Source organism: Lygodium microphyllum, chromosome 4 (genome assembly GCF_053477565.2).
Source record: "Lygodium microphyllum isolate KBCC chromosome 4, Lygodium_microphyllum_v1.1.10, whole genome shotgun sequence".
In the NCBI taxonomy this organism is placed as follows: Eukaryota; Viridiplantae; Streptophyta; class Polypodiopsida; order Schizaeales; family Lygodiaceae; genus Lygodium; species Lygodium microphyllum.
The window spans coordinates 10,457,086-10,478,671 of NC_141138.1; the positions used below are offsets into that span (position 1 = coordinate 10,457,086).

The 21,586-nt window shown below is 42.5% G+C and overlaps 1 protein-coding gene across 1 annotated transcript; it reads right to left on the reverse strand.

Annotated features, from left to right (window-relative positions):
* Nucleotides 1-853: 853 nt before the first annotated feature.
* On the reverse strand, nucleotides 854-21,004 carry LOC148036791 (ras-related protein RABB1c-like). The gene is made up of 6 exons (XM_087675680.1): nucleotides 20,694-21,004; nucleotides 20,449-20,588; nucleotides 20,011-20,093; nucleotides 19,706-19,910; nucleotides 19,522-19,590; nucleotides 854-1,206 (listed from the first exon to the last, which is right to left on the reverse strand). The coding sequence occupies exons 1-6, from the start codon at nucleotides 20,737-20,739 to the stop codon at nucleotides 1,114-1,116; spliced, it is 636 nt and encodes a 211-aa protein (XP_087531806.1). The 5' UTR covers nucleotides 20,740-21,004; the 3' UTR covers nucleotides 854-1,113.
* Between the last annotated feature and the right edge of the window lie 582 nt (nucleotides 21,005-21,586).

Below are 21,586 nucleotides of genomic sequence, written 5' to 3' on the forward strand. Positions count from 1 at the left end.
AGAGAGAAAGTACTTCTAGTAAGTGGCATGTATCCATAGCTATCAAGATCACAAGATCTCGATAAGTGATGAGCCAAGTAGTCTGAGGAGGACTACTACTACTGCTACAAGGTATGCTAGCTTGTAAGTCTAACATAGCTATGGCCTTTTATTATGGTTTCCTCTCCTTGATGTATGTGCTCGTGAATCTTTAAAAGCATCCAAAACCATGTAGTCCTATTTCCACTATTGGTTTCTCTCTAAGACATCAAAACTCTATCACAATAAACACAAGATTTTAGTAGCCTAAGAGCTCTAAGTGAGACCCAATTCATCTCTAAATAAACAATTATATATCTCTTGTATCTCATAGTATTTGAAGTCACCCAATACTATGCATTATTATATGCTCTCACGGATTGCCTCCGCTCAACCAACCTCAATCCTCTGCATTTGCCCTAAAGCCTAAGAGGGCTACTCCAGCACCTTACCCCTACTACGATATCCTTCATTGTAAATTGAGCTTTCTAAAGCTAAAGCTGGCCAACCATGTGTAGAAATACACAAGCGAGCAATGAGGTTGCGCCAAACATGTTATCAAAACAATTGCACGCAGCTGAGGTGAATTATCACTCCCAAAACTACAATCACTTCACAACCTTTGTAGAAGGGGGTTGCAAAATCCAAATTACCTGGCATAATGGAATGTTCGACCATATTATGTGGGCTAAGCACCCACATATTCATTAAACAGTAGAAAATAAATATAGTCGTTTTTTTATTGTACGGAGTAACTACAATCGCACAGCAGGCTCGCATCCATATACACCAGCAAAATTTACAACATTAAGTACCATATCAATAAATGGACTACACAATTTACAATTTAACTCTCTTTTTCGAGACAAGCCAAGAGTCCATTAATACTTGAAAAAATGCACTATACACTGTTGGGGCGTCCAATGCTATAAGATTAATGCTCAATGAGAGTCAAAGGGCTGCTGATGCCGCATCATCAATCATAATTGTACAAGCAATCTCCATTAGACATTTGCACACATTCACAGGAAAAACGATCTGTAATCTTCCTTGCTGCACAGTAATTAAGAAAATTAATTACACCCAGCAACCTCCTCAACTGCAACAGCCACTGCTGGGCACTATAGAAGTGTCGCCCCTTCCACCACCGCCTGGGACCCCTCCAGGTCCAATTTTGATCCCGCAAGTCTTTACATAGCAAATCCACACAGCATTTTAGACAGTTGCTCAAAGCCACAACCTCTCTCTCTCTCCACTGGATGCTACATTACATTATATCCCGTCATACCCACTGGATGGAGTTACTAGGGAGGTGCTCTTGGAGATAAATTAGATAAGTCTTGGACTTCTAACCAAACGACACAGGTGATGTTCAGGCATACTATGAAAGAAGCACATTAGAAAACACCCCAAATGAGCAAGATTAATTTCTGCAAGTGTGGACCCCCCAAAATGTTTTGTACCCATTACCCCACTTCTTGAACAGCAGCAGGTACTCTGCTCAGGGTTCAAAATTCAAATCCAGGTCAGAAAATATCTTCAGTGGTGCCAAAATGTTAAAGACTATTTTGAATTTATGTGTTGGTGAAGGATCCACCCAGTGAGAACTACTAAAAATCATCCAAACGGGCAACTTCACGAGAAGCTTGCTTTGCAGCAGAGGCCTCCATGTGCACTGCTTTCAAAGAACAACTCTTTTGGGGTTATATACAAGTTCAACAAGCTCCATAGAAATAAAGGATGCATGCATACCTACAAACTCACACAGACAGAGCTGATAATAATAGAGGGAGAAAACTAATCTGAAGAGTGCAGAAAATGAGCTGCAGAAGAAAGGAAGACAAGTTCAGTAAACTCCATGGAAATGAAGAATCACCAATGCACTGCATGCGGGTGCACACATCGACAAACTCCATACCCAAAGAGAAATGACTCCATCTTGTAGGGTGGATCTTCCAGCTAGTTGGAGATCTCCCTCCAAACTGCATGTACAGCTTTCAAGAGGGAAAAAACTTATCATTGCAGTTAATAGCCTAGAAATCAGGCTGGCACAGCAGAAAACTATACCACTAGCAACATGCAGCTCTCAGATGCCCCCCTTCCCCCGAACCAAGGGGGAAAGAAACACTGCACACATGCACATACTCTTCCAAACAATCCCCTTCCTTAATAATAGAAAACTCTTGCAGCTCATAATTGAGATTGATATGTCGGATTCAATCTCTCGCCGCATAGCGGTCAAGGAGATGACTCCAATTATCAGATGCTAGGGGCAAGTGCTATAACCAAGAGTGAAACTCAAGAAGTAGACCCTACATTACCTCCTTGTTGACATCCTTCCCCCTAGAACACTAAACAAATTTTGGGGATATATATGAAAATAAAATAAAAAGCAAAGCCCATAAAGAATAAAGTACTAGGGCTCATGAGGAAAGATAACAACCCCTTTGTAGTCTCTGTAGGTTCTTGGGCAACTAACGTGCATCCATTTACAAATGCCCTGGCTACTTTTGGGTGGAACCTCTTGGGGTATACTAAACTTTCTAATCACCTCTATAGTCCTGTAGGCTAGTGGGCAGCCAACGTGCACCCTTTGTCCAATGCCCCGGCTGCTTTGGGATGAAACCTCTTGGACAAGCTATGCTTTGTGGTTCTCGAGTTGAGATGGGGCGTTTACCTACAAAAGGTCCCCTTTTTCAGCTCATTAAAATATCCCAAAAACTCAATATTAAATGTCCCAAAAGTATCTAGACACCCACATTTGATGCACCCAAAGTGTTCGAGCGCCAACGAGAGTGCCTGGGTGCCACCCTAGACAATTGGGATCTAGGCAGCCACTTTGCACATCTTGCAAAAATCATTCTACAACTATTGCACCCTCATTCTTACTCTCCACCTATTGCTGTCAACTGCTCCATCTGCCACCAAGCCAACTACCTATTGAGCTAAAAATGCATTACAAACTGACTAGCTCTTTAAAAGACACCCAAAACATGTAAATTACCAAAAGTTTCATTAAACAGTACATCGTCTTAGAGTGTTTCCAAGTCCCACAAGTAAAACCCTAATTTGGGAGGATCCTTCTACATCTATAAATAGACGAGCTGCCCATCATTCAATCTATCTAGCAAGTTTCAGCCATCAGCCCTCTTCCATTAGCTGTCCAGCCCCCAACAACCATTGCTACATGGTCTACAGCTATCGCCCAACCTCCCACTATTGCCAATGATCAACTACCATCATCTTCAAGTGGTTACATTGCTGCATTTACCAGTTCCAATCCCAAAGACTAGGGTAAGGGAGCTAGTTAAAAAACGGGTACCAATAAGTTGACACTTTTTGGTTTTGAGGAGCTCTAGTAACGTAACATGGATGTTTGGTTTTGTGGCTTATGTTCAAGCTTTAGAGGTTACTGATTTGAGTACACAGGTTCAAATATTGTCATGCTTCTGGGGAATAGTTGTTTTTCTTTCAAAGTGCCTTACTGTGACCTTATAAAATGACTTTTTTGTTAGTAGCAATTTTTCTTTTTGCATTTGCCATTGTGGCATAAAGCATTTGAGAGAGAAACTTTTTGTTCTCCAAGCGTGCAATACATGAGCGGCACTGCTTAGTGAAAAAAAATTGTCGTTTGCTATGGATTGACAAAGAGTGATGCATCATTACTTGGAGTGTCACATAACTTGCTCCGCTACCCTACTGCATTATGATTTTCAGCATGCTGTCCTTCCATTTCCAGCAGTGGCCTAATTTGTGTTTGCGTTTATAACAGGTCGTTTTTGTGTTTTCAGCACTTTTCTTCATCAGCCTCTACTCCGATTGGTGGTTGCTAAAGTCAGGATCCATCTCCAGTGGACGACACATCGACATCTCCCTCAACCCGCTCCCACGAGAGCAAGCTCTTCTTTTCTCTCTCCATGTTCGTGTTTCTCTTCCGTTACACACTCAGAATGGCAACATATGGCACATACTTCCATATTTTCTTCATCACTGGCACCTATGACTGGAGGTTGGGATAGCTTTCTGTTTTGTGATGTAGGATCCCACCATCGTTTCTTTTTTCCCATGGACACAGATACTAAAAGAAGAAAACAAACAAAACACCCCAAAAAAAAAGAAAGTTCAATGCAATTTCATTGTTAGCAGTCATGTGCATCATGCACAATCATCTCCTATCTATGAGCCTTAATCTGAGTCAAACAAGGACATTAGGAGCTCTAACACTCAATTTATCATGTGTTTTGATGGAGGAGACAACTCTTTCTAGAGTATGCATTATAGTGCATTTCTTTTCTAGTGAGTTTCAGGTGTGTTCACATTGTTAGTAGACAGTTTCCAGCCCTTGCATTTTTTTCAGTGGTTGGAGGACCTATTCACAATGGATAGGTGGCGATTCGATCGTACAAGCTGTGTTCAGCATTTCTTCTAGCAATCATTATTTTATCCTCCAAATGCAAGTTGGTCAGCATTTTCACACCCTCTTTGAACAGGTCTACCAGTTTTGGGCGATTTTCCCTATCTATCACAGGCCTAGTCAGTTGGCTAATCATTCATAGGTTCATCCTTTGCAAGTTTCAGCGCACACCCACATATAGGGACTCTTCTCCATCTTCCAATGCTAGAGGAGACTCTTGTTTCTTCTCAGAAGGGCAGGCAAGGACAAGGCAAGAGACCTTAAGATCAAAACCAAAGACAAAACCAAGGCACTAATCCTAGTAGCATGTGGGATTGTTTTGCTTGTTTTATGAAGGTAATAGGACTATCAATCCTTATTTTCTCATACTTCGAGGCACAATGGCTCAATGGGACAAACACTTGTTTGCAACTCTCAACTTAATGCTAAATCTTTTGAACAAATTACACCAGAAGCCCTCAAAAATAGTAATAATAATAATAATAATAAAAGAAAAACACAAAGTCCACTGTTGATTCCATCCACCTTTGTTGAATGTGGTAGACCCCTGGGCAACCAACGTGCACCCTTGGTCCAATGCCCTGGCCTCTCTTGGGTGATCACTTGGACTCCCTTGATAAGGTAATCATCGTCTCTATAGCCTTGGTAGGTCACTCGGCAGCTAATATGCACTCTTTGCCCGATACCCTCGCTGCTTTGGGGTGGAATACTTTGGGATAAAAGAAAATAAACATCAAGGGCTTATTTCTCATAGCTAAGTTTTAGGCCTCAGAGAAGGTATTGAGCTAAAGATGCATTAGCTTGACTTAAACAGCCACAAAACACACTTAATTAATGAAGAAACCCTCTTATTTTAAAAAGAAACATGATCCTAGAGAGTTACTATGTCCCACATGCAAAACCCTAACTTGGGTGTCCCAAACTTTCTATAAATAGGCATGCAACCCACCACTCTTCTTCAATCTCGTTTTTGCATGTTTCAAGAGCTGTATCTCTATTGGCCATTGTCGCCATCAGTCTAGAGTTTTCGCCTTGATCTTCTCTCTCCTCCATAGGCTACATTTGCACATAGCAGCTGTCACCCAATTTTTCTCTCTCCTCAGGTACCTGCGTTTTTAGTCTTTCTCTATCTTGCATTGCCGTTTGCATTAGATCTAACCTTCCTTGGCTGCGTTTGCTAGTATATGATACACGGTGTTGGGAATAAAGGCTCACCGGGCCTTTTACAATGTTCGGGTGTGAACGCACCCTTACACTCTTGTACTTTATATATTATCAAAACCTAAAAAGTGGTACACTCGTCTATGTACCGAACATCCATTGTGTCGTGCTTACACTACTCTCTACCGATCTCTACTCTGTGCAATATTTGACGCTCTCGCCCTCAGCTCACTCACTTCAAATCCGTCAGGTTCCCATGAACTGGTATCAGAACGAGTAACGAGTATCAAAGCCGCAAACAGGCGAGTAGGAGGAGTTGCAGGTGTCGCAAGCGAGCAAGAGTTGCACGTGTCGCACTGCATGTCAATGTTGTTGCAGGACTCGCATGGTCGCAAGCACACGACAAGTCACGCAATAAGTCGACAGGGGGTCAGGCAGCTGACGCACAGTCAGGTGGACAGGACCGGCGACCAGGACCAATCACCATGAGATTAGTATGCGACGACTAGTCCACGGTGGCCAAGCAACGACCGAGCGACAGTCAACGTTTTTTTAAATCAGAAATATTTTTTTTTCCCTCTCTACTAGGCGTTCACATGCAAAGGCATAAAGTGAAATTCTTTCCAAGAAAATTGGGGCTTTTCTCCAATTTGGAGATCTCACCAAGGGACAAGACAATCCGACTCAGAAATTGCACACGTGGTACACATCTGCCCGAGAAATTTCGGGGATTCTCACATTTTAGTGGAGTTTCTACAATTTTACTAAAATGTGTGCACTCTGAATCCATAAAATTGGGGCTTTTGCAAAATCCCTTCAATCTGTGCAACAAATGTTTGGTGCATGCACTTGGGTACATGTATTGATGCAATCTAGAGAGATTACGCTCTAAAATTTTGGAGCTTTTGATCAAAATTGTCAAATTTGTGCCCTAGAATGCCTTTAAAGCAGAAATTGCAATGAAATTTTGGAAATTTCACATGTAACTGGTGGCTTGGTCTCTAAATGTGTCAGTAATTGCTTGAGGAGTGCAGTAATAAACACCTTTTAATTCTGAAAATCTATTTGCATATTTGAAATTTCTGCAATCTCCGGAATTTCATTGCTGGTTGGTACTTTTGTGTACCGTGGTTACTTGCGTCACATTTGGGCTTGCCTTTGGTGACTAGTTAGCCAATTTGGGACTGCAAATTATGGCTAGAAACAATGACAGCAGTAATCTTTTGCACATAAAGAAGCTTGAGGGAGCACATAATTTTGCAATTTGGCAAAAACAATGCTACAATGTCTTGGTGCAGAAGAAACATGTAAAGCCCATCAAAACAAAGGGAATCAAACCAACAGACATGAAACAAGACGAGTGGGATGACTTGGACAAGCTTGCTCGCTCTACCATTGAGCTCTCCGTGTCAGACAACTTGCTCTTTAACATTCAAAAGCTGAATTTGGAATATGCGATGTGGCAAAGGCTTGAAAATTTGTATGCTCGGAAAAGTGCAGCCAGCAAGGTTTATTGACTGAAAAAATTAATGGACTTTCACATGAAAGAAGGTATAGCCATGTTTGTACATTGAATGAGTTTAACTCAATTTTCAGTCAGCTGACAGCTTTGGATTTCCATATTGATGAAGAGTTCAAGGCTACTTTCTTGCTATGCACTTTGCCTGAAAGTTGGTTTACTTTCAGGACAGCTTTGAGTAATTCGAATGCTCAGTTGTTATACTCTGATGTGGAGAGTTCTTTGTTGATGGAAGAACTCAATAGGCCAAATAACTCAGCAAACAAGTCTTCTAATGCATTGCACACTAGAGGCAGATTTCAGCACAAGGGCAGTTCTGAAAATAGAGCACAAAGCAAGTCTCGTGGAAAAAATGTGTAGTGCCATCATTGTAGCAAAAAAGGGCACTACAAACGGGACTATTTTCGATTGAAGAAAGAGAAGGGCAAAAACAAAAACACTAAAGACAACAAGGCTGAAAAAAAGGACAGCTAGCCTGCAAAGAAGAGCAATGTGAAAATAGAAGAGGTTAATGTAGTCACTCATGATACTGACAATGATGGTGATGTACTTCTTGCTTCTTCTTTGAGTGCACATGCATTGATTGCAAATTTTGAGGATGATATGCACACTTGGATACTTGATTCAAGTGCGTCCTTTCATGTCACACCACATCATGAGTGTTTCTCTGACTACAATAGTGGTATACATGGTGTTGTACGCTTGGGGGATAACTATGCATGTAAAATTGCAAGCATTGACAGTGTGAAATTGGAATTTCAACATGGCTCTGTATTTGTTTTGCATAATGTGAGACATGTATCTCAGCTCAAGAAGAGCTTGATAAGCACAGGGCAACTAGATGATGAAGGCTATCACACCACCTTTGGGGATAGCAAATGGAAAATCTATAAGGGCTCTCGCATTGTAGCCAAGGGGTCCAAAAGTGATACCTTGTATCCTTTGCATGTATCTAGTGTGCATGACCATGTAGTCGCCATAACTGAGCATTTAAATGCCTTCGCTCTGACAATGGTGGGGAATATGTATCCAAAGACTTTCAGGACTTTTGTGACAGCAAAGGGATAAATGGGAGCTTACTACCCCTCATAATCCGCCCCAAAATGATGTTGCAGAGCGTATGAACAGGACCATTCAAAACAAAGTCCATACAATGCTGTCACAAGCTACTTTACCCCATGGATTTTGGGCAGAGATTGTTATGACAGCTATACACTTGATTAATCGATCACCAAACAAGTCTTTTGGGGGGGGTGTCCCTCAAGAAGAGTGGTCGGCAAAGCCACCTTCGTATGCTCAATTGAGAGTGTTTGGCTACGAGACATTTGTGCACATTCGCAAGGAAGAACGCAACAAACTTGAGCCAAAGTCCTATAATTGTATTTTCCTAGGATATGGTGATGAAGGTGAGATGGGATATCGATTATGGGATCCCGAGAAAAGAAAAGTAGTACGCAACAATGATGTTATCTTCCGGGAAGATCGCATGCAAAAACAACTCGAAAGAACAAAGGAGGTTAGAAGGGTTGTATTCCGGGAGAATGTACCAATAGGACAGCAAAGAATGCCCGTTAGACAGCAGCAAATACCTGCTATAAATGTCCCTGAAAATGCAGGGAATGATGCTGAAAATGATCAACAGGATCTTGCCCATGATATCCCACAAATTCGGCAAGACATGTGCCTTTGGAACAACCTGAACCTACTGTACAGCATGCTGAACCTGCAGAATACCAAGCTATTAATTCAGATTTGCAGGTTGAACAGCTAGCAAATCTTGACCATTGGGTCCGTAGGTCGATGGAGTGCAAAAACAGCCAAATAGATTTGTTCCTGGTATAAACTATGTGGCTGATTATGTCATGTTAACAGATTGTGGTGAACCGTCAAGCTTCCAAGAAGCAATGGACAGACAGGATAGTAAGAAATGGCACAAAGCAATACTATCAGAGATGGAATCCCTCATGAAGAATGACACTTGGAATTTGGTGCATTTGCCAAAAGGACAAAAAGTGCCATCTTGAAAATGGGTTTACAAAATGAAAGTCAATTCTTGTTCTTTGCCAAAGTACAAGGCAAGCCTAGTTGCTAAAGGGTACAAGCAAGAACATGGAATTAATTTTGATGAAATCTTTTCTCCTGTACTCAAAATGACTACTTTGCGAACCATCTTAGGCTTGGTTGCATTTGAAGACATGGAACTCATACAGATGGATGTAAAAACCACTTTCTTACATGGTAATCTACATGAGGAGATCTATATGTGGCAGCTTAAAGGTTTTGCTACAGATGGAAAAGAGCAAATGGTATGTAAACTCAACAAGAGTTTGTATGGGCTGAAGCAGACACCTCAAGAATGGTATCATAAATTTGATACATTCATGCAATCTCAAGGATTTCATCGTTCTCAAGTTGATCACTACTTATATACCAAGAAGGCAGTAGATAGCAACCTTATTCTCTTGGTTTTATATGTGGATGACATGTTGATTGCAAGCAAGGATATTCATGCCTTGGACTCCTTGAAGTAGAGTTTACACAATAGCTTTGATATAAAGGATCTTAGTAAGGCCAATCACATTCTTGGCATGCGTATACTCAAAGATAGATCAAAGGGTTTTCTTTATCTGTCACAGCAGGAGTATGTCACTAAAGTTTTGTAGCGTTTCAATATGGAGGTGGGGAAAGTTATTAGTGTACCATTGCCTCCATATGTGAAACTTAGTGCAGATGACAGCCCTGAATCAGATGATGGAAAGGCTGAAATGGCCAAGATACCTTGTGTCTCGGTTGTTGGTAGCTTGATGTATGCTATGGTTGCTACATGTCCTGACATTGCATTTGCGGTGGGAGTGGTTAGCAAATACATGGCATATCTAGGCAAAAAGCATTGGAAAGCAATGAAGGATATCATAAGATACCTTAAGAGCACAAAGGATTTGTGTATTTATTTTGGTAAGCAGAAGTCATTTATTGTTGGGTTCATGGATGCAGACTATGCTAGCCATCCTCACTGCAGGAAGTTTACTTTAGTATATATGTTCATGTTCATAGGTGGAGCAGTCTCTTGGATATCTAGGCTGGAAAAGTGTGTCGCATTGTCTAATACAGAGGCAGAATATGTGGCTGCCACTGAGGCATGCAAAGAGGCTTAATGGCTTTCACATCTGGTGAGACAACTTGGTATTACAGAGGTTCCTATCCTCCACTGTGACAGTCAAAGTGCTATCATGCTAGCACAGAATCTTGTCTTTCACGCAAAGACAAAGCACATACAGGTGAAGTATCACTTTATTAGGGATGTACTTGACAGCAAGGGCATTGAGCTTGTCAAGGTACATACAGATGATAACCATACAGACCTTCTCATGAAGGGTCTTCCAACCGACCGGTTTGCTCATTACCACCAGATGATGGGGATTGGATAGTATATGTGTCTTTTAGCTTTGTACATACATAGACTTAGTTGATTCTTTTCTCTACCTTCAAGCACATTCCCTTTAGGTGGGAGGTTGTTGGGAATAAAGGCTCACCATGCCTTTTACAGTGTTCAGGTGTGAACGCACCCTTGCACCCTTGTACTTTATATATTATCAAAACCTAAAAAGCGGTACACTCGTCTTTGTACCGAACATCCATTGTGTCATGCTCACACTCCTCTCTACTACTCTCTACTCTCTGTGCAATATCTGACGCTCTCACCCTCAGCCCACTCAGTCCAAATCCATCAAGCTCCAACACACAGGCTTTCTTTGCTATGATTCAGGATCCGTTAGGAGTACAACACACTCTATAGCTCATAACCTCTACCTTGATCCCAAAGATATGAGAGTTCGAGGTTCAACATTCACTGCATAGTGTGTTTGTTGCATGAGCACTATATATTAATTATACATTCACTTTATAATTCATTGTATTCACTGTCTCTAAGTTACCCTAACCCTAAACCTGACTGTGCTCTGTGTTTATCAGTCTATGCTTCATTGTACAATTGGTTTTGTGTTTTCTGCATTTAGAGCATTTATTCATGCGTACTACCTGCCACATCACCAAGACTGCTACATTTTGGAGTTTTTTATGTCGCTTGCCTCCGTACAGCTGCCACATCATCAGCATACATGTGTTTTGCTGAGCTACCCACTTTGCTGCCCATCTCACTGCTTGGACCTTCGTAGGCTGCATTTATTAGAGATTGACATTCCCTAGACAAGCAAGTGCAACAGGCAGTCCATGTGGCAGCTGATATCAGTAGGCGACAAGCTAGGTAGGAGACACGTGTCAGGTCGGATAGTGGGGCTGCAGTCAGACTGTGTAGGTCAAACAGTTTTTTATCCAGTTAGGTGCATTTAGCGCAGCCGGCCTGCATTATTAGCTGTATTTTCTATGGCCTATTTATTAGGCCCAATTTCCACACTCTTTTACACTTGTGCGTTAGTTTTCAGGCTGCAGACCGTGGAGACTGCCCTTGGGGTTATTGGAGAGTGAGATCTTCGAGGTGGAGATATACGCAGACATTCTCTCTGCATCCATGGATATATCTCCATCCTTATACAGCATTCTTCACTGCAGATTTTCTGTGTCTCTCTCTCTCTCTCTCTCTCTCTCTCTCTCTCTCTCTCCATTCTTGTCTTGGTCATACACTTCCGCACTGCTTCACTCTGACATGGTATCAAAGCATTGAAGGATTGACCAAGGACCTACCTTAAGAGGAGATTTCAGCACGACACAAGGCTGTGTTTTCAGCGTTCAAGAGCGAGCACGAGGGTTGCGCATTAGAACAAGGCTGAGGCGAGCATGGGCATGCGAGAAAGGACAAGATTTGATGAAGCTGCTGCTGTTTTTTTGCTGTTAGAAAAGGAAAAAGGCTGTGTTTTGGGCCTTCAAGTGCAGATTTTACCTTTTTATCCCCTCCGACGAGTGAAGGAGGAACAGGATGAGCGGTGAAGAGCCCTAGCAGGCTGCATTCACACACTCGGAGGGGGCTACTTTTTGTATTTTGTGCAGGCATTGCAGCTTCTAATGCCGCATTGCCGGCCCCATACACTGGAAAGTGGATTGTTGACAATGGTGCCTCACGGCACATGACTCTTTCTTGCGCAGGTGTTGCTCATTTGCAGCCTCATATGGCCAAATTCTCATTGGTGATAGTTTGTCTATTCCTATTCAGGGACGAGGTGACCTGCATCTTATTCCAAATGGGTGAGGTGGTGCCTATACAACGGAGGTGCTTCATGTGCCGGCCTTGGGATACCATCTACTTTTGGTGCACAAGATTTTGCCCTCGACCTCTTGGTCGAATTTGATGTGGATTCTTTTCAAATTCTTAATCATGGTGCGGTCTTCTTCTACCTTGACCTCTCTTCTTCTTACATCTTAAACTCAGTCCAAGCTTTGGCATGCTGGGTTTGGCCACCTCGACTATGACTACCTTCGAAAGGCGTCTAAGGGATAGCTTGTTCGAGGTTTGCCAGATATTGTGGTGAGCTAGCAGCCTTGTGTATCCTGCATCCATGGGAAGCAAACTCATAATGCTATTCCTAGGAAGGCTTCTATGCGGTCTTCAATACCCTAGGAGCATGTTTCTACTGATCTTTGTGGACCAATGAGGATGGAACCCCTTCGAGGAAGCTTGTATTTCATGCTAATTGTGGATGATTATAGAAGGATGACATGGGCTTATTTATTGAAGCTGAAGTTGGAAGCTTTCTCCAACTTTACAAATTGGTTACTCTCTGAGGAGAACCAATCGGCCCGGAAACTGAAGACCTTACGATCAGATAAGGGCGGAGAATTTTTTTCTAATGAGAGTGCTCGTTTTTGTGCAAATCATGGTATTCACTAGGAGTTTGCCAATACAAACACCCCTCAAGAGAATGGCATATTGGAGCGGAAGAATCACAGTGTGATCGAGATGGCCTGTACCATGATGGAGCATCATCAAACACCTCAGTGCCTATGGACTGAGGCTATGGCTACTGCAATGCACATTCTTAATCGATCCCCTACTTTCATTGTTATCGGTATGACCCCTTATGAGGCATACTTTGGATCTAAGCCAGAAGTTTCTTATTTCAAGGTTTCCGGGTGTGATGCCTATGTTCACATCCTAAAAACACAACATGACTAATTTGAAGCAACTTCCAAAAGACGCATGTTTGTGGGCTATAGCTCAGAGTCTCAAATCTACCGATTGTATGAGCCCATTAAGCAGGATGTCTACACGAGCCATGATGTTCGGTTCGTGGAAGTTCAGAGGGGGGTGAGGAACACTCTATTTTTGGAGATCCGAGTGATAGTTGGACGCCAGCAACTATTCCTCTCTGAAGCCTGTGCCTCTTCAGGACTCTTCTTCAGATGAGCAGCTCGGTTCTCAACCACCGGACTCACCGATTGCACCCCAGCCCCGTCGGTGAACCTTCCAAAAACTTCAGCAGATGGTGAGCGACAAGGCGAGATCCGACCTCCTTGTTGGGCTTGTAACACTCTTCATGATGCAGGGATTGAGGGGGCCCTGAGGAGTGGCAACCGCAAGATGGCCCACTACGTTCTTAACGAAACCAGGCATACCACACCGAGCTTATTTACACTAATTACTATTTGATGACTCGTATCATGCAAAATCAAGAGCCCACCTCCGTAAAGGAGGCTTTATAGCATGATCATTGGCAGAGAGCAATGGAGCAAGAGCTAGAGTCGATTGAGAGAATTGGCACTTGGTATCTTGTGCCAAAGCCTCCTCATAAGAAGATCATTAGAGTCAAATGGGTCTTCAAGACCAAATACTGCAATGATGGCATGTTGGACAAGCACAAGGCCCGCCTTGTTGCTAAAGGTTTTGCACAGTGCCCAAGCATTGATTTCCATGATTCTTTTGCCCCTGCAGCTCGGATCGCTATTATTCGCGCAGTTCTTGCCTTGGCTAGCCATAGGAGATGGCCGGTCTATCAGTTGGATGTACAGTCTGCCTTCTTGAATGGGGAGTTGAAGGAGGAGATCTATGTTGCTAGCTTCGGTTCTTCTAATGGTAAGGTGTACAGGTTGTAAAAAGCTCTCTATGGCCTTAGGCAAGCTCCTTGTGCTTGAAATGAGAAGATTGACTCATTCCTCCAAGAGAAATTGGGGTATCAACGTTCCAAGGCCGACCCTCAACTTTATGTTCACACCTCAAGTGGAGATCATATATTGTTTGTCCTCTATGTGGACGACTTGATTGTGACAGGTGACCATACTCAGATGGTCGAGCAGACAAAGGTAGCACTTCATGAGAAGTTTAAGATGACGGGTATGAGACTTTTTCACTTCTTTCTAGGTCATGAGATCTATCAAAATTCGAGGGAGATCTTTATTTCCCAGCAACGGTATGTACAAGAGCTCTTGACTACGTGTGAGATGGAGGGATGCAAGTCTCTTACAACACCTATGGACCCAAATTGGAAGGCTACAGCTCATTCCGATTCTCCTTTGGTGGATACTACCCAATATAGGCAGTTGGTTGGCTCCTTGATCTGGCTTCTTAATACTTGTGTTGACTTATGTTATGCTATAGGTTTGCTAGCTAGGTTCATGAGTGAACCCAAGATGGTGCATTGACAGGCTGCTCAACGGATTTTGTGGTTCCTACTGTGAGAGTACGCAACGGAAGAAGCAACTCGAACACAGAGGAAGAGAGAGACAATCTGCAGGAGAAGAAGAAAAGAAACCTGCACTAAACAAGGAACAAATGTTGAATATAGAAGGAGGACTGATCAATCCCTACAAGCAGCCCACAGTGTCAACGAGGGCACCAAATCAGGCTAATGATGACAGCAACGCCGAAGATGGAGGAAGATGACATAGTCGGAGTGTGCACCTACCAAGGAAGGAGGGAAGATGATAATCTAATTGATTACCAAGTGGGAAATGGCTATAAAAAGTAAAAAATCCCAAAAACTCGCCGATCTGAAATTTGGGGCCAAAAATATGTCCGACTAGCATTTAATGCTAGGAAAAATGCCAAAAATGCTCAAAAAAATGCTGAAAAGGGTGGACAATGTTCGACAGGTGAGGCAAGCTGAAGAATGTAGAAACTGTCCTGGGAAATACAATAAAATCCCGACTAGAGGAGAAAATGCACTGAAATACAATAAGCTAAGTGCTCTAGAATGAGTTATCTCCTCTATCAAAACAAGTGATAGACAGGTTAGAGCTCCTAAAGTCCTCGTATGACTCAAACTGAGGCTCACATGCAAGAGATGACAAGGCATGACAAACATGACTGCTAACATCCCCTCTCAGATCCTGGATGTGGCAGAAGGCCAAGGGAGAAACGAATCCTAGGGTGGCAAGAGAAATGCCAATGTCAAGGAAGTCCATCCATAAAGACTGTCGAAGAAGAAGCTCCTCACGATCTTGGGAAGCCCCCTCTAAAAAAATAGGAGCTAGAAAATCCATAGTCGCATCACTGAGATCGTTCCCCTCTGAAAGGGATGGGGGTTATGAGGGAACCACCAGAGAAGAGGGTGGAGGATGGGAAGGAACCTGTGGAAAAGAGGGTGCACAAGAGGGAACGGGTGTAGCGATGGACAACTACCTCAAGGAGGACACTGCATAAGAAAAGGGAAATGGAGCCTGTAAAGCCCGCTCTCCTACCAACCTATCGTGATAATATAGGCTATTAACAGCCCCTATAGAAGAATCCTCAATACAAACGGCCTGCTCATTGAAGACAGCCCGAGTACCAAGCCTTGTAAGGCCATAAACTGAGAGGAATGGAAAGCCCAAGTCTGTAACATAAAAAGCTTGTGAAAGGGAGCTCAACGCGCAGTCGGTAAATAAAGGCAAAGTGCCAATACCACAAATAGGCACCGAAACAATGTCACCAACAATGATTGAACTCTCAGAAGAGTATAGATTCTGTAACAAATCACCTCGGGGAGTCCTATGACTAGAACCTCCACTATCAACCAACAAAGGCCTCTCATAAGATGAGGCAACCACTGAAGAAGGCTCCTCCAAGTCAACAATATAAAGAAAAACTGACTCATGGGTAACCGCTGGAGTAGAGATAGAAGACTCGCATGTTTTAGCTCCATCCTTCGCTCCCGGACGAAGGTGAGGGCACTTCTTCCAACATTTCTCCTTTGGATGTGTCCCCTTCCCACAGTATGGGCATTTAGGCTTCTCCAAGAGTCGAAGTCAGAACCTAAAGAACTCTCCTATCTTTTAGCCTGTGACTTCCCTTTCTCCTGCGTCCCCCCTCCCGAACTGGCAAGAAAAGCTTTGGTGGAGGTGGATCCACTAGCTATCTCTTTGGCGCGCTTGTCATGCTCCAAAACAAGCAAGGCAAGCTCCTCCCATGGAAGCTTCTCACATGTCCTCGATGTAAGAAGATTGGTGTAGAAGACATAAAACTAGGGAGATGGCAGTTGAGTCAAAAGAATCATGGCCGTATCCTCTGAGGAGATCATCCTGCCAAGGGACGCAAGCTCATCCCTCATATTGTCCAACTTGTGAATATGGTCCTTCATGGAAGAAGAATCATTAACAACAAGTATCCATAATTTCTTCTTGAGAGTAATCTGATGGGCAAATGTCTTCTAATGGTACAAAGAAGCAAGCTTTGTCCACACTTCTGCTACTTCAAGGACCGGGGTAGAGTATATGAGTGGAAGAGTGTGTTGTACTTTGATGGATCTTGAAATGCAGTAGGCATCCTTCATATGTGTACGAAGATGTCTTACCACTAGTTCTTTGTTGATCATAGGATGAGGTTTCTGTTCCTTCCTTTGAGAGACTGAGAGATTTTCGTGCTAGTTTATGTGAGGATCAAAGGTCACCTAGCCCGTTTTTATGAGATCCCTCTCCTCCTTGTTCTCTCCAAGTTTCACAGAAGGCTCGTTTTGTTGGCCTTCATATGCTTTCCATGGCACCCTCTGTATAGGTGCGCATACTTCCTTCTTTGCCCAAAGAGGACTGGCTTGATGGTTCCAACTACTTGCTTTGGTTGTGTAAGGTGGAGTGTATCCTTAATACCTTCGATCTTTGGGAGTTTGTTACCCACCCTATTCCCTGCCCCGTAGAGGATCCCATTGTTGGATCATTGATGGATCGTGTAGCCTTATGGGATCGACTTAACTCGAGAGCTCGATCTTTCCTCTTTATAAGCTTACAAGATTCTATCCTAGTGCATGTTTGCAGGTTGCGGAACATGGGAGTTTGGGTTCAATTGTCACCTTGCATATTGTGTTTGCTGCATTGAGCATTGTATCGACTCATTTATTATTCAGTTTCTTTATCATTTGTGTTCATTGTATATGTACCCTAACCCTAACTATGTTTATTTATCAATCTATATGTTTGTCATATGATTGTGTTTGTATTCTATAGACGAGCATCTCTTTACAGGGGAAGTTCCTAAATTTTAGGATGTCTCTAAATTTTAGGAGCCACAAATTGACCTAAACATGCTAATCCTCAAGACAAAGATGACATTTTGAAAGTAGTAGATTTGTGTTCTAACAGTTCTTACTAGATTTAGTTGTTTCTATAATTATTGATTATCCTCAATCAAAAAAGGAAAGACATAAATAAGAGCCAACTATGAGGATACTTGACATTCAAGCTTCCAAGTATCCCACTACTTGTCTCACTTCATGACATGTGGCTGGACACTTATCTTGTGCTACTCTACTTTCCCTCTTTGCTTTAAGTCTAACTTTCTTCTATAAAAAGAGTTCATTACCTCCCATTCTACGTTAGATTTCCTTACTCTAAGCTCATGTACAACAGCTGCAGTAGCCAAAGTTATCCAGTCTCCACCATCATCCTCCACTTCATCATCAAGTCTCTCAATTTTTTTCTATTGTTTTGACGGGACAGCTTCATCTACAAGGAAGGGATCCAAGGATTAAGTATTGCATAGAATCATGAAGCATCAATTAAGGCAAGTGGAAAAATATTACACAAACTATGCTTTCATAGTTTTGGCCCTTTTCCCATCGTTAAAAAGGTCAATATGACTCATGAAGCTTCGACTTCCACCTAGTTGAAGATGCATGATGTCTTCCATGTATCCTAGTTGCCACTTGAGGAGATTCCTAATGAGCCCCAATTAAAGATAGTCGATGTGATAGAAGTTATTGTTTGCATACCTATTACAATTTACAACCCTAAACCTTCTATGAAATCCTTTGCTACTTTGGCCTTCAACCACACCCAAGATCTCAGAGGGGGTGTTAGCAAACATGTTTATCTATGTCTATGTCCTTGTCCATCTCCTACTTATGAGCCTCAAACCAAGTCAAAAGAGGACTTTTGGAGCTCTAACACTATCTTTGTCCATAGGTCCTCTCTATTGATAATTGCCTTTATCGTATGCATATCAAGTGGAGATTAGTTCTCTAACCTTCCCATGGCTTCCTCTGCCCTATCCTGCATCTCATGCAACCTTCTTTGTTCTCACCTACAGCAGGCAACACTTTCTTCTCTCCTGTTCATTGGCATTCTATGGATGGGCGGACAGTTGTGGGCATCGGGGCACTTTTGAAACAGGCAGGACAGTCAACCACTTTTGTTGACTTGTCAATCTGTTTCAGGGGTGTTTATTGCTTTGTCAGATGTGAGCTTTTTTTTCATGGATGCTTGCTGGAGTGTTCACGTTCTCTCTCCTTATTTTTGGCTACTTTTCTCCTGCTCCAGCATTGAATGCAGCCTCTTCTTCAGCCTCTCCTGCCATCGATCATCTTAAGCCAGCTGTCATCTTCTCTCCCTCCCCTCCATCTCCTGCCTCTCAGAGTTCAGTGCCCTCACTGACATACCAAGATGCACATGTAGGAGCTGCTGTATCAGCATTCTTTCCTGTTTGTTTCAGTCAGATTTGAGTTCTCCTTCCTTCATCATATTCTGCATTTTCTTCTCCCTGTATTCCTTACATTGCTTCCTTACCACAGTCACACTTATGTGGCAGGCAATTAAACTTGCAAAAAGAAGATCCACTGAGTGTTCTATTGGGTTGTTCCATGGATATAGATTCAACATTTGTGACGAAATTTGTCTAAAGACAAATAGCCCTACACACTAATCTTTGCCACCTAAAGAAATACCTATTCAGGATCACACCTCTTTTCAGATCATAGAAGATTAAATAGCAGCATGTAATAAAGATTACACTCGAAAATCTGGCTGCTATTTGCACATAGGGGAACTCCAATAGCCTGCAGGAAAGCTACTAGCACAGCTGCCTGAGACCTCCCAATATTTTCTTAAGCCTTTAACTACTACTAATAACTCCAAGACATTAGGAAGGAGAAAGCAAATAAGCTTCAATGCCATAACTAAGAAGACCCTTGTTCCAAAGGGTAGTCAATCCAAGAACATGGGAGCAGAATATTGGTTAGAAAGAAATGAGGAAACTAAGCATGCAGGGACTCACGTCATTGGATACGTCTATCACACCCTCTTCAATTTTCTGATAAATCCTTCCTGCTGTATTGATGAAAGCCTGCACAAAAAGGACAATACACTGAGCTAAAATGTGCAAAGCTGACATATCAATGGAAGCTGGCAAATAAAATATCATGCATTAAAAGAAGTCAGAAGAGGGAACAAGAACATACTTCCTCAACATTCTGAGCAGTCTTTGCAGAGGTTTCAATAAAAATCAATCCATTTTCCTTTGCAAACTGTGCCCCTTCTTCAGTACTCACAGCTCTTCTATGAGCAAGATCACACTTGTTGCCTATAAGCATAATAACCATGTTTGCAGTAGCGTGCTGCCGAGCATCCTCTAGCCAACTTGTGAGATGGTTAAATGTTTCTCTCCTGAGGTTGGCATCAACCCCACAGAAGCATAATCAAATCAACAACTTTAAATGAAAATTCAACATGGTTGAAAAAAATTCAAAGCAATCATGTTTTCCACCTGGTGATATCATAAACAAGCAATGCACCAGCAGCTCCTCTATAGTAAGATCGTGTGATGGAACGAAATGATTCTTGTCCTGCCTGAAACACGAGTAAGAATGAAGATCAAAGCTCTGTGTAAGCACTATGTTTGGAAACTAAATCTTCAGGGCCACAATTGTCGGTGAAAATTAATTTCGCTTATAAGCAAATAAAGTCAAAACCTTCCTATCGATGCTCTTCCCAACTTGACACTAGCTAATATTCATCAGAAAACCAATTACTACTCATTAGATCAGACAGAGATATCGATATGGAACAACAGGACGCACCACCCTTATAAGTCTAGTGTTCTAAGTTTGCAAGAGGATATTGGAAGCACAAAAAGCAACTGGAGTAACACTGGTGCAGTCTGTGATTGAAAGCAATGCAGCCTATAATTAAGAATCCTGCTTACCGTGTCCCAGATCTGCAATTTCACAGGTTTTCCTGAGATGTTGATCATGCGAGCTCCAAACTCAACACCAATAGTAAGATCATGGACAGGCTGAAACCTCTTATCTGTAAACTGCAAAAGGAGGCAAGATTTGCCAACACCTGTGGAAGATCAGAAAACAATCAAAAATGGCAGCGAAAGCATATAATCAAGCGAGAAGCAGCACAAAATAAAAAAACCTGGAAGGTTAGGGTTTCAAGGCAGACCTGTATCACCGATGATTATGTACTTGAACAGGTACTGATAAGACATGATGGCTCATAAACAGGCGAGGTAGCTGGAATGATGGAAGCTTCTCGCAGAAGGGGGGGGGGGCAAGCGAGCGGATGAAACTGCTGGGTCTTCGGGTCGGCAGACGGATGATGATGATGACGACCAGGATGATGCAATGGGCTTTTTGCCTTGAGGCTTGCTCTGTGCGATAATGCTGTTACGATGGAAGGAACGCAGAGGAATTCTCGCTCCTCGTGTCCGCCACTCCCGCCTTAATTTTCACTAAAAGTTCTGGCTTTTACCATTAATATAATGATTTTTTAAATGTATCCCCAAATTTGCCGAACCCTGGCAGGACTCCAAAACCGCTCTTTACACCGACGAGGCGTCGGGACGCCCACGTGTCACGAGCACTTGTCGATTTGTCCAGCGCAGTCCTCCGGAGTGCTGACGTTCACAGATCGAATGGAACATTTACATTGGAGCAAGGACTTGCCGTCAAACGTCATCCACATGGTACTTAGTAAGTACATGCTACACGAGAAACCTGGAGGCTGTACCTTTTGATGCGTGCCTGTTTTTTGGGAGAAAAAGCATTAAGATAATGTACTAATTTCTAAATATTAACAAAAATTATATACATCGGCATAAGGAAAGACTTGCTGAGTATTAGCCCTCGGGTAAATTTAGAGTGATTGTGAACCAACTAGATGCTTGCAGTAGCATCAACAAAGCTAGGACAGCAATTTTTGAGTGGCGTATAAACAAAGTTTATGACAGACAATTTCGAGTCAATATATACAAGGGCCACAGACAATTTCCAATGGTGGTGATGTTGAGGGAAGATTGAGAGGACTTGGTGAGGATCCCAGCTTAGAGACAATTC

Bases quoted from the DNA above. Each gene is read 5' to 3' on its own strand.
- LOC148036791 (XM_087675680.1), bottom strand. From the start codon at position 20,739: ATGTCTTATCAGTACCTGTTCAAGTACATAATCATCGGTGATACAG. The intron at 19,911-20,010 runs GTGGAAAACATG...TGCCAACCTCAG, and splicing joins CTTGTTTATGATATCACCAG to GAGAGAAACATTTAACCATC. The intron at 1,207-19,521 runs GTGAGTCCCTGC...TGCTATGTAAAG, and splicing joins TGATAGACGTATCCAATGAC to ACTTGCGGGATCAAAATTGG.